At 40.9% G+C, this 17162-nt stretch overlaps 1 protein-coding gene across 2 annotated transcripts in view; it reads right to left on the reverse strand.

Moving 5' to 3' along the window:
* Positions 1-6319: 6319 nt before the first annotated feature.
* arhgef19 (Rho guanine nucleotide exchange factor (GEF) 19) overlaps positions 6320-17162 on the reverse strand; it is a 112035-nt gene continuing 101192 nt past the window's right edge. The window contains exons 11-16 of one of the 2 annotated variants that reach the window (XM_039755595.1): positions 11666-11755; positions 11090-11253; positions 10776-10934; positions 10477-10556; positions 7012-7116; positions 6320-6925 (exon numbers count right to left, since the gene is read on the reverse strand). In XM_039755595.1, coding sequence (XP_039611529.1) covers positions 6768-6925; positions 7012-7116; positions 10477-10556; positions 10776-10934; positions 11090-11253; positions 11666-11755 — 756 coding nt within the window. In that variant the 3' untranslated portion in view covers positions 6320-6767. Of the gene's footprint in view, positions 6926-7011; positions 7117-10476; positions 10557-10775; positions 10935-11085; positions 11254-11665; positions 11756-17162 lie in introns of those variants that run through there. The other variant, XM_039755596.1, reaches the window with a different exon arrangement.

Consider the following 17162-nt stretch of genomic DNA (forward strand, 5'->3'; position numbering starts at 1 on the left):
CCTTGGATTTCTGGGTATTTTACCATTTTTGTGCCACCCTGACTGGGGTTCAAATGCTTTGTAATTTTAATATTGCTGATGGGCAGCACAGTTGTTGCAGTGGTAGCAGTGCTGCCTCGCAGTAAGGGGAATGGGGATTGCATCCCAGGTCATCCTTGCATGAAGTTTGCATGTTCTCCCCATGTCTTTATGGGCTCCTCCGGGTGCTCTGATTTCCTTCCCCAGTCCAAAAACATGCAGGTTAGGTGAACTGGCAGTGCTAAATTGGCCCTGGTGTGGGTAGTTGGTGGGGGTGTGTGTGTTCGCCCTGTCCAGGGTTTGTTCCTGCCTTGCACCTTATGTTAGCTGGGATGGGCTCTGGTACCCCCTGTTCAGGACTAAGTAGGTTAGAAAACGATTGACTGAATGTTGTTAATTCTTTAGTTTCTTCAAGTCTAAGTATCTTGTGTTTTATGGGTGGTCCCCAAGAGACAGGGCCATCTGCCCATCATCATCAAGGCAGTGTCCTATAAAAGCTGAGGAAGACCCACAGTCCCTTGCAGTTCATTGAATGCACTGGCATTGTTGAGTTCCTTTGCTATCTGTTTGTGTCTTTGTGAATTACTGAATGTTTTGAACCCTGTGCTTTGGCCTTCAACTAATCTTTGGATTTGTGTATTGGAACTTGTTTGACTCCGGAGTGACTTTGTCTTTTCAGGAAACTCCTGTAACTTCATGTTCCTCTAACCTTATATTTTGTTTGTTTAACAGAGCATTTTGTTAAAATAAATCTTTTTTTATTGTTAGAGAGACTAAGCTGCCCTTTTGTTTCTAGTTGGGGTTTGACGATGTTTCACCCTCTAGTGGGCTTTTTGAGTATTTTTGGAACTCTCTAGCTCATGACAATTTTTCTGTCTTGTGTGCTGCTCCATCATCACACTCAATGTTTGTTTGTTTATTTATTTATTTATCTATTTATATATTTATTTATTTGCTTTATTCCAGCGTTTCTCAACCTTTAAGTATTTGCGACCCGAGTTTTCATAACAGTTTTAATCGCACCCCCCCAACGTTTTTTTTGAAAGGAGCCCACTAATACCAATTTGTTCTTTTTTAATTAATGATATATCACAGATGCATATTTTATTATACCTACTTAACTTTTATCAACATTTATCTATTTATTTTTCTAGTATCAGAATGTAGTTTAAGTTAATTTGTTCTGATTTCATATTTTCAATTCTTGTTTTCTTTTTTTCACATCTTCCCCCCTTTTTGTTACTTCGCCTAGGGGGGCCCGCCCCACAGATTGAGAACCACTCCTTTATTCCCATTTAACATTAGGTTGCACTGTCTCGACAGAGTTCAGTATATTGTGTCACGCATGTTCGTCTACCGCTCTGGCTCGAGAGGAGGGCGAGGGCTGATGCTAACGTATTCCTCTTTAGTTCCCTCCATAGCACCGACAAGACGCCCAATTAGGGCAACTGACTCCGCCCCTTCTGGTCCCTAAAGTATAAAACCTGCTGCTTCTGGAAGGAGGTGTTCAGTCTTCTTCTACTTCCATAACTAGCCCAATCGCAATCTGAGTTTGGAAATCTTCCTTTCTATTGGTGCCGTCATTTTCTTTCATTTTACTTATAATTTTGTTGGAATTAAATGGGAACAACCGGGTTGGTGCCCCAACATTTCCCAGTGGCGATGTGCAGTTCCTTGCTTGAGCCTATTGTAATATAGAATAGATCAATTAAATTAGCTGTGATGTTCTAAATGAACCGCAATTATAATATGTTTACCAAGCAACCATTTATCTTCGTATTGTTTCAAAAGTTTCCTGATGTTTGTGGTTAAGTTCCTGCCATGAACTGCACATATTTTAGATGTGGTGTTAAACTTGCAGGTCATATTGTTAGTCAGTCTCATTGTAGTTATGCTATGTTACTCATACTGACCAGAGCCGGGTGCCATTGCATAGTCCCGTTCCATGCAGTGCAGACTCTCGTACATTGACTCAGAGCCTTTGCCCTTTCAATTCTCATGTTGTTAGGACACCAGAGTTGTTCCATCTAAAAAGTCAACAGTATGAGATTATCGGATTTGATGGGCTACAAACATGCATGCTGCCACAGCCTGTAACAAAATTTGGTCGTTTGTCACTTTTGATAGTTTGGATCCATTTTTTCCTGTGTGCGCCATCAGTTGGAAAGCTGTAAAAAATCAGACAAGGTTTAAATTTGATGGTCACTGCAGATGTTCTTGTTTGCAAAATTCCACCATTGTTTTAGATAACACTATGTAACAATTTTTTTTTTTATTTTGTACCTGGGTACAAAGTGTGTTTTCCTAACCGGTTATGCCTAAAAAAAATAGAAAATAGCTGTTGTTCCACAAAAACTTTGCTTTTGTGATCAGGATAATGATATTTTGAAATTTGTCTGTTTTCGAGAAAATTCTCGATTCGCATTCAATACTGAGAAGTCCTCTAGAATATTCTTGAACTGTTAGAATGGTCCAGAAGTTTCTAGCATTTTCCAGAATTATCTAGAAGTTTCAAGAAACTTTTAGAACTTTCTAGAATGTTTTCGGACTGTCCAATAGTAGTCATACAAGTATAAAAGCACAGGTGACTCGAACCAACATTCCGGTTTATGTTATTTTTTTTTATTTGATTTAGGTGGCATCAAGAGGTTGCTTGCACCCAGCAGATGCATTTTGCTACGTCTGTGGACAATTTATAAAGACAAGAGGGAGAAAGTATTCCGTGAAAGCATGTCGTAAGATGTGCAAGGCCTATAAGGCATACTTCGCCATGCCTGTCGGGGATCAAGACAAGCTCTGGGCACCTCATTTCACATGCGAATATTGCAAGACAACTCTTGAAGGTTGGTACTGAGGAGAAAAGAGAGCCATGAAGTTTGCTATCCCGCGAATTTGGCGGCAACCGACTGACCACTCAAGCAACTGCAACTTCTGCATGGTGGATCCTACCAGTTCTCCAAGCTGCTGAACAGGATGGAGAAAACGGCTTGGAACAGTTTCGTTGCAGTGGTTCACGGCTTCCCGGGTAATCACAAGGCTGAAAACTATGTGCAGTTGGTTCGGACTCTCATAAAGAATTACGCCAAAATGGGATGCAGAATGTCTCTCAAAGTCCATATCCTTGACGCTCATCTTGACAAATTCAAGGAGAACATGGGAGCTTACTCAGAGGAGCAAGGCAAGCGCTTTCATCAGGATATACTGGACTTTGAATGTCGTTACCAAGGACAGTATAACAAAAACATGATGGGGGACTACATTTGGGGGCTTCTTCGATAAAGCGATTTGCAGTACAGTCGGAAATCTAGAAAACCTACTCATTTTTGAACCTTTTTGAGTGGTTTTGACTGTCTTTGTCTATTTACCATGCAAGTGTTTTTCTTTATCAGACCACATGAACGAAAAGATAAAAATTCCCTTGTTTTGTCACTATAAATATGAAATATTCTGGGCTGTGGTCATAAAATCAAAGTTTGTGCTGAATGTAGTTGGTTTTCCATAGGCTTTAGACATAAGCAGTTGAAATATAACCCTTGGAAGCCAGGAACAAAAATTGTGTTACATAGTGTAATCGGGCTAAGTGGGTGAAGAGGTGCACCAAGGTTGAGGTGGAGCAGAAGAGACCAAATTGGAGGTGGTCGCAGATGGAATTAAAAGACTGGGACACAGAAGGTGAAGAGAAAAGAAATGAGGAGGAACTGGATGTTATCCAAGTGGGGTAAACTGGAAAATGGTCATTAAACTGGTGATGATGATAATAAAGTCAGTAGGCTACTGTGTCAACTTAATTCACTAGGACTACTACACCTTTATGTGTCAGAAAAGCACCGCACTCTCCATGATAACGAAGGCTGACTTGGTGCGAAGGTCTAAGGCAAAATGGGCCTGCTGTCACATTTCTTTTTGCACATCATCTTTATTAATATTAGGTTCTTCCACCGAGATTACTAACAGTTTGACGGGAGAGCCACCTCACTCCCCTGTAAGCGTTTCCCACATTGCAGGGGTCAAGACAGGTAGGGAATTTGCTGACAGGCAGGAATCAGCTCCTAACAAGAAAGCGGATGGAGCAAAGAGCAGTTGCCAGAAGGGTTCTGCAGGACCTCCGCCTACGAGGATCCACTCGTTATTAGGCTTCTTTTATTGGAGAAAGGCTGTCGGCTCTGATTTATTGATGCCGCATGTTTGAGGCTTGACAGATTAAAAAGTGTTGTCTTTTGAATGTGAACTTCACCCCCCTGTTTATGTGGAGACGTCTCCCACCCCCAGGGGCAGATAACATAAAAGAAAACAGGCTCAGTTCTTTGTGATGTGCAGCAGCTGGCCTGACACTTTTTGGTTTTAATTTTAATTCAAGAAAATACAGAGAGCACGGAAATGTCAGAGGACACGTATGTTTAACAAGTGGGGTTCAGCGGTAATGCAGGATAAAGTTGCTGTGCTTTACGTTTATGCTTTATTTTTTATAGTTTTCTATGTAACAAAGGTTTTCTTGCTCACATTATCAGAGATGGCGACAGTGAAATCAAATGATTTTTTTTTAAGTATTAAGCTCTTTGACTCTATTGATCACATAAAGTGGCTCCCATCTAATTACAAGATGTGTACAGAGGATTACCAGATACCCACAAACCCAAAGGAGGAGCTAAAGGAGGACAAAGCCATGATAAAGCAGGACAAAGGAGAACACATCGGTCACTTTTAGCATGTCTTTCTAAATCAGTGGTTCCCTTGTTTGCAACGGACACGTAAGAATCACAAACCAAATCCTTTGCTTTGTTTTCGGTGCGTCCTTCACCAAAGCGCAGATCCTTCATGTTTATGTGGTCTGACAATTTGCATCTCCTCTTGTTAGTGTTACTGCTGGACGACATTCTTAGATAAAACACTGCTGCATATTCGTATAATAAGCATGGACAACACAAAATGGTGATGTGGGTGTAGGCGCGTAGCCTTTCAAATAAACACCGATGATTTATGTAAAATGTAGTGTGCGATTTCAGCCAATAACACATTCAAGTCAGGGATTGATGAAAGCCGGACATTTTCACCTTTTTAGGTAATGCCTACTGGATGGAGGACACAACGCCGAAAAGTTGTCCTCCTTTTGCTGGATGTCTGGCAACCCTATGTGTACCTAAAGACCATGTCACATTATGTGGCTTCCAGTCACACACTTCATTTACATAATCTTAGGAAGTCGGAGGCGACCGTGTAATGTGACATACCCAACTAGTCCTTAAAAAGCTGCTAAAGCACATCATGTCTGATTTGTTCCAGGGAAGAAAAATGGGATAAATGGTCAGCTTGTTGGCCCTGAGAAAGTATCCTCCTCCTCTGCATATCAGATTTGGACTTATGCAAAAATTCTACAAAACCAAGAGAGAAGTGCAAAACAGAATACAAATAAAACTCTGAGATCGAAAAGTGTTGAAACAACGAAGCCAAAGAGCAAGAAACAAAAAAAAAAACCGAGAAGGACACAACAAAAGTTTCAAGACCCAAGAGAGCAATACAGAAAACAAGGCGTGTTCATGATAGGTTTTTTGAACCACAATGGAGATAAAGACACGGCACAGTGGGTGGATATTTAAACCCACCACTGCAATTACTAGCGGGTGATGAACCCGAGTGCCATGATCCCTAATGTGATGAGAAAGCAAACTGAACAAGCTGTGGTGCACTCAAGGCCCAGGAGAAGCCTAACAGAAGAATTCAATTCAAAAATATAACAGCGATGGATAAAACACAAACAGGATTCATGGACAGTGTTGCAAAGGCTAAGGAAGACATTTTTGTTTTTGTTAGGTCCTTGGATTAACAAACTATTAAAAGAAGAGAGATTTGAAGAAGAGTTAAACGAAATTTGACCACTCTGCGGAGACCTTTCTTCACTTGGACATTAAGGAATCTTTCTCTGTTGGTCAGTATCATAAAAAAAATGAATGATGAAATTCACTGCGATTCAATCTATACTAATAAAAGGCAAAGCCCTCACTGATTGACACACTTATCACTAATTCTCCAACTTCACGTGTAGGTAGAAGGCTGATATTTGGCAGGCTCATTCTTTACAGCTTACTTACAAAAGTTAGGCAGGTTTCATTTCGAAATTCTACGTGTAATGTTCATAACTGGAACCTATTTTTCTCCATATACTGTAATGGACGTTAGCTCCTGCTCCTGCTTCTGCCTCCTACAGATACTAGCAGCTGACATTCAATTTTCTCAGTTAAAAATGAAAGACGTAAGCAGCCTCATGACAGCCAACCTGGTAGTAAAAAGCAAAGCAGACAATGACTGGCTGAGAAGTACGGTGATTGCATTTAATTAGCTTAGAGACAAGAACACTGTCCACATGTTTAAAACAAAAATTATCAATAAAAAAAAGAGTTTTGTAAGTGCCTTAGAATATCGAGTTTGCTACGTGCCGGGAGAACAAGCCATCTAAGATGCGATTCTACGGGAGGCACCATGCGGATTCTGTCGTTGGCATATAGCAACAAAGGAAAACCAAAAGGAGTCCAATTTAGCACTGAGGTAAGATCATCCAGGATTTAATCCAGGCCACTCTCCACCCCAAGCCAAAGAGCATCACTTGAGTGCAATGAAGGTCATTCTCAACCCAACAACTGTCCGCAAAGAAGCAAGAGACTCGAGCAATGGCAGCATCGCTTCCACCGGAGGGGACGTGCGCAGGGTCCTGAGGTAGAGACCTTTGTCTTGAAGGAGCAGAGCCTTTCCCCACTTCAGAGATATTCCTCTTCGAGCTTCTGGGTGGCACACTTGATGCGGTTGTTTTCGCGGAGATTTCGGAGGCGAGCGCTGCGGCTCGTGATCTCCTCCACGTAACTCTTTGGGAACCAGCCCCTCTCTCCATCAGAAAGCCGGATTCCTTCGATCCACCCTTAGGAGAGCAGTAAAGCCATTTAGTACCCCCTCAGTTTTACACACAGGCACACCGAGCACTCTAAGTTTGAAAAGCAGCCTCACCATCATTAGTTATCGTCTTAGCCTGAAGGATGTCGGCCTTCTCCAGGGTCAGCTCATCATCCTCCTGGGCTTTGTAGCTCCGGATGCATTGAACTTGTGGTAGATCTGCATACAAGAAAAGCATTGGTTGGTCAATGACATCTCAAAACAAGAGGCTTTCAGCAGGATACCACAGAGACTGGGTTAGAAGATGGCTTCTGAAGTCTCACTCTGCAGTAGACTCAGATTCCAAGGATGGCCTATGAAGTACACAGCGATTAGAAATAAATGCTCTACACCACCCACCCAGGAAGGCTAAAGAGATGTTTTTTGCAGAATCAAATTCTTCAAACTGCCTCATGGCACACTCTTAAAAAAACATTAACGGAGAATGGGGGGAAAATGGTGGTGTGGTGCTCCGGGCGCTGTCATTCTCAATGGAGAGAAAACTTCTAGTTGTTTTAACTCATTAGTTAAAGTAGGACGATCACACTTTGATATTATTTAGTATCAACAAGTACGCAATTCATATGGGCATTTTGAAAACACTGTAATGCGAAACGGCACCGCCATTTTAGAAAAATGACCCGTGACGTCACTCGGGCAGCACTGAGCTGATGGAAGGACACAAAAAATAAAAGAATCGATGCAGCAGTGTAAAACTGCAGCACCTTCACAAAGGATTCAGACCCCTTCATCTTTTACATAATTTGTTACTGTTCAGAAGTCGTTTAGATTAATTTTTCCTCTCTCATCAAGCAACACTCAATACCCCCAAAATATAACGTGAAAACAGGGTTTTAGAAACTTTAGCAAATGTATTCAAAATAACAAAACTGAAATATCCCATTGACACAAGTCTTTAGACCCTTGGCTATGACATTTGACATTTGGCTCAGGTCCATCCCATTGTATTGATCATCATTGAGATGTTTCTGCACCTTGTTTGCAGTCCACCAGTGGTCAGTTCGATTGGTTGCACAGGATTAGAAAAGGCACACACCTGCCATGGGGTCGAAGGAAGTGACTGAAGAGATTATGGACAGGATTGTGTCAAGGTGCAGATCTGGGGAAGGCAAATAAAAAACTTTCTGAAGGTTTGAAGGTTCTCCAGAACACAGTGGCCTCCATAATTCTTGGAACAACTAAGACAATTTGTAGAGCTTGCCGTCCAGCCAAGTGGAGCAAATCAGGGGAGAAGGAACTTGAGAGGAGTGGTGCTTAAGAACGTAACAGTCATTCTGGGTTAGCTCTGGAGAATTTGTGTGGAAATGAGAGAAACTTCCAGAAGGGCAACCACCTCCCTGGGATTTATGGAAGAGTATCCAAACAACGCATGAAAGCCCACTTGGAGTTTGCAAAAAGGCACCAGAGGACTCTGAAACTGTAAGAAACAGGATACTCTTGAATGAAGAAACCAATATTTAAATGTTTGGCCTCACTTCTAAGATACCATGTCTGAAGGAATCCAGACACCTCTCACCACCTGAGCAATGCCATTTCAGTAGTAAAACATGGTGGCGGCAGCATCACGCTGTTGGGTTGTTTTTCAGTGGTAGGGACTGAGAGACCTGATAGGGTTAAGGGAAAGCAGAATGGAGCAAAGTCCAGCAAATGTCCTTAATGAGAACCTGCTGAGGGAACTCTGGACCTCACACTGGTATGAATGTCTGTCTTCCAACAGGACAATAGGTCTAACCGCAAAACAGACAACACAGAAGTGGCTTAGGGATAACTCCATGAATGTTCTGCGGTAGTCCAAATAGATCCCACAATTAAAAAACCCGTCCACCAACGCTTTTCATCCAACCTGACAGAGCTGGAGAAGATCTGCAGAGAAAAATGGCAGAAAATCCCCAAAATCCATGTGTGCAAAGCTCGTTGCATTGGACCCAGGAAGACTCCAGGCTGGAATCACTTCCAGAAGGGCTTCAACTAAGTACTCAGCAAAGGGTCTCAATACTTTTGTCAGTGTGATATTTCAGATTTTTATTCTTAATAAATTTACAAAACTTGTCCTTTGTCATTTTTTCGTTCTGAGGTATTTAGTGATGCTTGATGAGGGAAAATATTTATATAATATATATGTAATTTAAATGATTTTAATATAATCATAAATAATTTAATTAAGATAACAGTTAAATGTCAAACTTTTTTTCTAATGATGTAACCCTGCAGTTTCCTATCTATCTATCTATCTATTATATAGTGCCTTTCATATCTATCTATCTACAGTATTATATAGTGCCTTTCATATCTATCTATCTATCTATCTATCTATCTATCTATCTATCTATCTATCTATCTATCTATCTATCTATTATATAGTGCCTTTCATATCTATCTATCTACAGTATTATATAGTGCCTTTCATATCTATCTATCTATCTATCTATCTATCTATCTATCTATCTATATGGGCTGCCATCTCAGCCAGGATTGAATAGGGGCCCTTATCTGGCAGGGAGGCCAGTACAATGGAAGGACTGATAGAGATGATAACTGGAGAATATTTTCTCCCCCAATACACTAGATGGCAGCAACTCTGGGCTTTGGTACCCATTCGGATACTCACAGGGCATGCTGGGAACTGGAGACCTGGAGAAAAACCCTTTTGGGTTCCATTGGTGCCTCCACGGGGTGCTGCAGTTGTTTACAATCGTGACTTCATGGGACTTCCACCTGACCCCAGAAGTGCTAGGACAGGCCATGTCCTGGCACTGGAAGTGCTCCTGGGCCTGAGATAAAAGGAGCCAGGTGGCAGCGGGTAAGAATCACCAGGAGGGCAGAAGGAGCAAAAGGTTCTTGAAGTAGTAATTATGTGTTTTTGGTTGTGATCACCAAAAAGTGTTGGGGACGGAAAAATTATCCTTTAGTTGAATCCAGAATTGTGTTGGGTAACATTGCGTCTGTGGTTTGAGGCTCAGTGGTGCCTCCTTGTGATCACACTATCTATAATTCTATTATAAAGTGCCTTTTCATATCTATCTATCTATCTATCTATCTATCTATCTATCTATCTATCTATCTATCTATCTATCTAAGGTTGTGCATAGCAAAGTTTAAAAAAGTGAAGGGGACTGAATTCTTCCTGAAGACAGCATATATGTCCTGCAAATTACTTATTTGTCTTTTTTGTGCATTCTTTAATGACATTTTGAGATAAATTTTGCGTTTACTTTTGGTTTATTGTTGACACTTTCTGTGTTAATTACAGATCAGGAAATACAAATTTCCCTGTATTAGAAGTAAACAAATGAAATTAAATGAAAACTATTGAAAGCTACTGTATATCGAACAATACACAAATTGACTTTCAATCTGTGAAGTGTTTTGTGTCTCTGTAAGCGCCCCCTACTTACTGTACCCGACTCTTTTATAGGCACAGCCTTTACAACTTCATTGAAGGAGTTTTCAGGTAAAACTACAGAAGAAGCCCTGGGCTGACATAAGAAGACAAACAGAGTCATTCTTCAGCTCTCCCACCTTCATTTTCTTTGATGTGCTCTTTGCCTGCCTCCAGATTTGAAGGAAACATGGCTGTGATCCAACGCTGCTTCTCACTCCTGAAAATATTCCAGCACATATAAAATGTCATCCTGTTGCACTTCTGAACACAAGGCAATAAAACTTAAATAAAAGAAGGTCTTTCAAAATATGTCAAATTAAGAAGCAGCCAAGTTTTCCAGGTTGCTCCATCTCCTTTATTCTATGGTTCTGTCAAATCTCTGCAACTCTCAAAAAACATGGATCGACAAGCCCCCAGATTCTGCCCGGTCACTTACTCTGTAAGAGCTTTAAGTAGGATCTGGTATTTCAGCTGCTGCCCATCACAAATCTGCAGGTGGAAGATATATCCAGAGATGCCATGCAACTTCACATTCAAGTCCTTCACTTTTAGCCCACCGATCTTCGCATGCACGAACACAGCAAACTTGCCTGTCCTGAAAAGAAAATAAAAACTTTAAGACAACCTGTTATATTTGCCACTCTACCATCAGTACTATAATCAAGAACATCAATGAAGAATCCCCCATTATCTTACTAAACCATCTACGAGACCTCGTCCACCTCTCCCAAGAATGCCAGGTGTACCTACTCCTTCTTCCGTGACAGCAGAAGATAGTCATTGAAGAGGTGGAGATAAACAGGCCTTGTCGGCAGCTTCAGTTTGGAGCCAGACATGCTGATGGTCTGAGTGTCCACCTCAAGGAGTTCTCCATGTTTTACAAGCCAGCGAGACTGAGAAATCAGAGGAAAGATCTGCACAGAAGCAAACAGGAATGCCAGTCAAGCTGAGCAATGACGTCTGGCACAAGAACCCTGAGGTGATGAATGCTGTGTCCTTTATACCTGACAGCACCAAGTGTGGTGCATCTTATTACAGTGATCAGTAAGCAACATGACGTGTTATTGACATGAGCCGTGGAGTTTGAAACACTGCTGCCCTTTACACGGAACTTTGTATAAGACAATGGTGATGTCACTGGGGCTTCTGGTACAGACTTTTGAATTTAGATCTCCCACCATTATAAAGCATACACAATGCAATTCATCTCTAAGTTGTGAAAAATATCCAGAGGAATAAAAATTGGCCACCCCATCCCATTCTTCATAATATGCCGACACGTATCAGTGGTAGGTGCTGGTGGATTTCAAGAAGACTGTCCATTACCTTTCCTTCAAAATGAATTTTCTTGTTGAGATGTATTAGCTCTTCAGTTCTTTTCATGGACTGGACACTGGAGTTGCATTCCTTGATCAACTGAGTAGACAAAAAATGATGAAGTGGGTCACTGTTACATCAGTGAGTACACATTAACAAAAGAGCTTTGAAATATCATTTAAACTGATCCAAATATATATATATATATATATATATATATTTATATAATATATATAATATAATATTAATAATTATATAATAATATAATAATAATAATAATAATTATAATATATATAATATATATAAGACTTTGTCTTTCTTCTGAGGTTTCATTTTGCAGACATGCTCACCCACTTGTGTATCCTCAGAGGTGGAGCCCTTAGCCCAACTCCACCTCTCACTTCTGTGCTGGACAGACAGACACACACACTTCCATGTGTAGATGTTTATAATATTATATTATCCATCCATTTTCCAACCCGCTGAATCCGAACACAGGGTCACGGGGGTCTACTGGAGCCAATCCCAGCTAACACAGGGCACAAGGCAGGAACCAATCCTGGGCAGGGTGCCAACCCACCACAGATATTATATTATATTATATTATATTATATTATATTATATTATATTATATTATATTATATTATATTATATAAAATCCAATGTCTGTCTCTCTGTCTATTTGTATGTCTGTCTGCTTTTCACAAGAGAACTACCTAACAGAGTTAGATCTTTTTTTTTTATAATTTGCTAGAACATTCTGGTTAATTTTGCAACTTCTCTCATTGCACTAAGTATCATAGTTCACTTGCGGTACCGACTTATTTGTGTGAATCTGAGAGAGACGCATCAGCCCAAGGGGAGGGGGTCGGGGCCCTCCTCACTCACGCACCAGCCATTCGGGGTGTTTCTTACCGCCACTTAGCTGGTAAACGAGAGAACTACTTAACGGATTTAGATCTGTTTTTTTTTCTATAATTTGCTTGAACATTCCAGTTGATTTTGCATTTCTCTCATTGTGCTAAGAAGCATAGTTCACTTGCAGGAGCGATATATTTGCGGTTTTCCGAGACAAAGACTGAGGGCCAACGGTAAGAGGAAGCGTGACGTGAGTAGTAGGGAGCAGGACAGGGCCCTCCAAGCTGTCCTGTTTCACTTCTACACAGGTGGAGCTGTGGGGGATGGCTAGTATATATCTATATCTATATCTATATCTATATCTATATATATATATATCTATTTCTATATTTATATATATATATATATATATATATATATATATATATATATATATATATACAGTGGAGGAAATAATTATTTGACCCCTCACTGATTTTGTAAGTTTGTCCAATGACAAAGAAATGAAAAGTCTCAGAACAGTATCATTTCAATGGTAGGTTTATTTCAACAGTGGCAGATTGCACATCAAAAGGAAAATCGAAAAATAACTTTAAATAAAAGATAGAAATTGATTTGCATTTCATTGAGGGAAATAAGTTTTGAACCCCTACCAACCATTAAGAGTTCTGGCTCCCACAGAGTGGTTAGACACTTCTACTCAATTAGTCACCCTCATTAAGGACACCTGTCTTAACTAGTCACCTGTATAAAAGACACCTGTCCACAGAATCAATCAATCAAGCAGACTCCACACTCTACAACATGGGAAAGACCAAAGAGCTGTCCAAGGATGTCAGAGACAAAATTGTAGACCTGCACAAGGCTGGAATGGGCTACAAAACCATTAGCAAGAAGCTTGGAGAGAAGGTGACAACTGTTGGTGCGATTGTTCGAAAATGGAAGGAGCACAAAATGACCATCAATCGACCTCGCTCTGGGGCTCCACGCAAGATCTCACCTCGTGGGGTGTCAATGGTTCTGAGAAAGGTGAAAAGAATCCTAGAACTACACGGGAGGAGTTAGTTAATGACCTCAAATTAGCAGGGACCACAGTCACCAAGAAAACCATTGGAAACACATTACACGCAATGGATTAAAATCCTGCAGGGCTCAAGGTCCCCTGCTCAAGAAGGCACATGTGCAGGCCCGTCTGAAGTTTGCCAATGAACACCTGAATGATTCAGAGAGCGACTGGGAGAAGGTGCTGTGGTCTGATGAGACCAAAATAGAGCTCTTTGGCATTAACTCAACTCGCTGTGTTTGGAGGAAGAAAAATGCTGCCTATGACCCCTAAAACACCGTCCCCACCGTCAAGCATGGGGGTGGAAACATTTTGCTTTGGGGGTGTTTTTCTGCTAAGGGCACAGGACAACTTAATCGCATTAACGGGAAAATGGACGGAGCCATGTATCGTGAAATCCTGAGCGACAATCTCCTTCCCTCTGCCAGGAAACTGAAAATGGGTCGTGGATGGGTGTTCCAGCACGACAATGACCCAAAACATACAGCAAAGGCAACAAAGGAGTGGCTCAAGAAGAAGCACATTAAGGTCATGGAGTGGCCTAGTCAGTCTCGGACCTTAATCCAATAGAAAACCTATGGAGGGAGCTCAAGCTCAGAGTAGCACAGAGACAGCCTCGAAACCTTAGGGATTTAGAGATGATCTGCAAAGAGGAGTGGACCAACATTCCTCCTAAAATGTGCGCAAACTTGGTCATCAATTACAAGAAACGTTTGACCTCTGTGCTTGCAAACAAGGGTTTTTCCACTAAGTATTAAGTCTTTTTGTTAGAGGGTTCAAAAACTTATTTCCCTCAATGAAATGCAAATCAATTTCTATCTTTTATTTAAAGTTATTTTTTCGATTTTCCTTTTGATGTGCAATCTGCCACTGTTGAAATAAACCTACCATTGAAATGATACTGTTCTGAGACTTTTCATTTCTTTGTCATTGGACAAACTTACAAAATCAGTGAGGGGTCAAATAATTATTTCCTCCACTATATATATATATATATATATACTAGCAAAATAACCGCGCTTCGCAGAGGCGAAGTACTGCATTCAAATTTTTATTAAGAAGAAAATTTTACCTTTTTAAACTGAGGGAAAATATGCCAGTAATTATTTGTTAAGGATCTCTTTGTATACCATGTTGTCAGTTCGGCCCTCCGGTTGTAATATGACCAAGCTGTGTGCTGAGCTTACTCTTGAGTATGTAACTTACAGTTGGCCATGTGAACAGTAATCTTGTCTCAGATCTCACAGCTTGGATTGCTGCTGTCATAATCGGTTTGAGTTTCATGGTTTGTTTCAATTACGACAGTATTTGCAGGATTTGTTGTATTGAAGTGACATTCGGCATCTGTCAAGCGTTGTAAGTATACAACCGGTTTCATCGATAACTTCACATCCAGCTTTTGAGAGTTTAAACATTCATAAACATCAAAGTGTCCACTACTGAAATCGTCACCTGTCAATCTAAGATGTTTAAGAGGCATTGGCGGTTGTCGAAAGGTGTAAAATATTTGGCCATTTCGGTACACTTTAAAGCGACAACCGAACAAGTCAGCGGCAGCCATCAACTCACATGCAGAACCATAGGTGAAGGGCTTAAGCATTTCACTCTTCTAGTGCTCCTGTGTAGTATAATTATCTGCTGTACCATCATCAGTCCACACCTTGAACCTGTCCCAGTCATTCAATACATAAGACACAATGTTCCACCGGATATCAAGAGTGAGCCTGATATGGCCGTGCAATATGTAACAAAGAGAATGGAAAAGGTAGGTGCCATCTCCGGGCATGGAAACCACTCGGTAAGTGACAGTTCTTTGATCGATAGTGATCATCTCGATAAACATGGTAATGGGGGTTGGAATGATAAAGGAAATGTGTACCTGAACAATCTAAAGTAAGTGTAAAATACCTATACAATAATTATAATTGTAATAAACAAACAATAAAACAGCGGAGAAGCCGTGGATTAAATAAAAAGGCTGTAGTTATCAGTAGGGAGACGTGAATCCTGTGGCGAAGCAAGGAAGGGAATGTAGAGACCGGAGCGACGGATGGCCTTATATAGGCAGGCAGCCAACAATGTGGGAGGCATTGGGATGGGGGACCCAACGTCACCTCACACGGTGACCGAGCTGCAGGCTATGGACGTATATATGTACGGAAGTAGGATTCAGTTAGCGCTGGGAACCCGTGTACCAAATTTCTTGAAGATGGGCCCATAAGTAGCAAAGACTGTTGAAAAGTTCAATATGGCAGCCGACAGTGGCGTCATACCACCGAAATAAGTATGTACATTGGTTTTGGTTAGCGCAGGGAAGCCGCCTACCAAATTTCGTGAAGATGGGGCCATGAATAAGAATGTTCAATATGGCGGACGTTGTTGACCGTTATGACCGTTATGCGTAGAATTTCAAAATGAAACCTGCTTAACTTTTGTAAGTAAGCTGTAAGGAATGAGCCTGCCAAATTTCAGCCTTCTACCTACACGGGAAGTTGGAGAATTAGTGACGTTTGGAAAATTCAAAATGGCGGCCGACAGTGGCGTCATACCACCAAAATAAGTACGTAAATTGGGTTTGGTTAGCGCAGGGAAGCCACCTACCAAATTTTGTGAAGATGGGGTCAGCCTTCTACCCACACGGGAAGTTTGAAAATTGGTGACGTTGGAAAGTTCAATATGGCGGCCGACAGTGGCGTCATACCATCGAAATAAGTAAGTACACCGGTGGACATTGTCGACCGTTATGACCGTTACGTTTAGAATTTCGAAATGAAACCTGCTTAACTTTTGTAAGTAAGCTGTAAGGAATAAGCCTGCCAAATTTCAGCCTTCTACCTACACGGGAAGTTGGAGAATTAGTGACGTTTGTAAAATTCAATATGGCGGCCGACAGTGGTGTCATACCAAATAAGTACGTAAATTGGGTTTGGTTAGCGCAGGGAAGCCACCTACCAAATTTCGTGAAGATGAGGTCAGCCTTCTACCCACACGGGAAGTTTGAAAATTGGTGACGTTGGAAAGTTCAATATGGCAGCCGACAGTGGCGTCATACCATCGAAATAAGTAAGTACATCGGTGGACATTGTCGACCGTTATCGACCGTTATGACCGTTACGTGTAGAATTTCGAAATGAAACCTGCTTAACTTTTGTAAGTAAGCTGTAAGGAATAAGCCTGCCAAATTTCAGCTTTCTACCTACATGAGAAGTTGCAGAATTAGTGATGAGTCAGTGAGTCAGTGAGGGCTTTGCCTTTTATTATTATAGATATGGTGTAATTCTGTTGTAAACATTTTCAGATGCTGGCTCAACCCATGAGCCTTTATCTCATATAACCTAAAATTAATTTAAATTTACAAGTTAAATCAAATTAAAAACTTTTTTTTTTTTCCAGAACAGAATTATGATGTGGGTAATCGTGAATTGCTAGCTATTGAAATAGCATTAGAAGAACAGAGACCTTAAAGGCACAAATCACAAAAATCTCATTCAGTTCTTATCCGCTAAGTGTTTGCTTTTATTTTTTCGGCCGCTGTAATGTTTTAATTTTTTACTGAGGAAGTAGCAAACACTGAGACCTTCTTGT

Source organism: Polypterus senegalus, chromosome 6 (genome assembly GCF_016835505.1).
Source record: "Polypterus senegalus isolate Bchr_013 chromosome 6, ASM1683550v1, whole genome shotgun sequence".
Lineage (NCBI taxonomy): Eukaryota > Metazoa > Chordata > Cladistia > Polypteriformes > Polypteridae > Polypterus > Polypterus senegalus.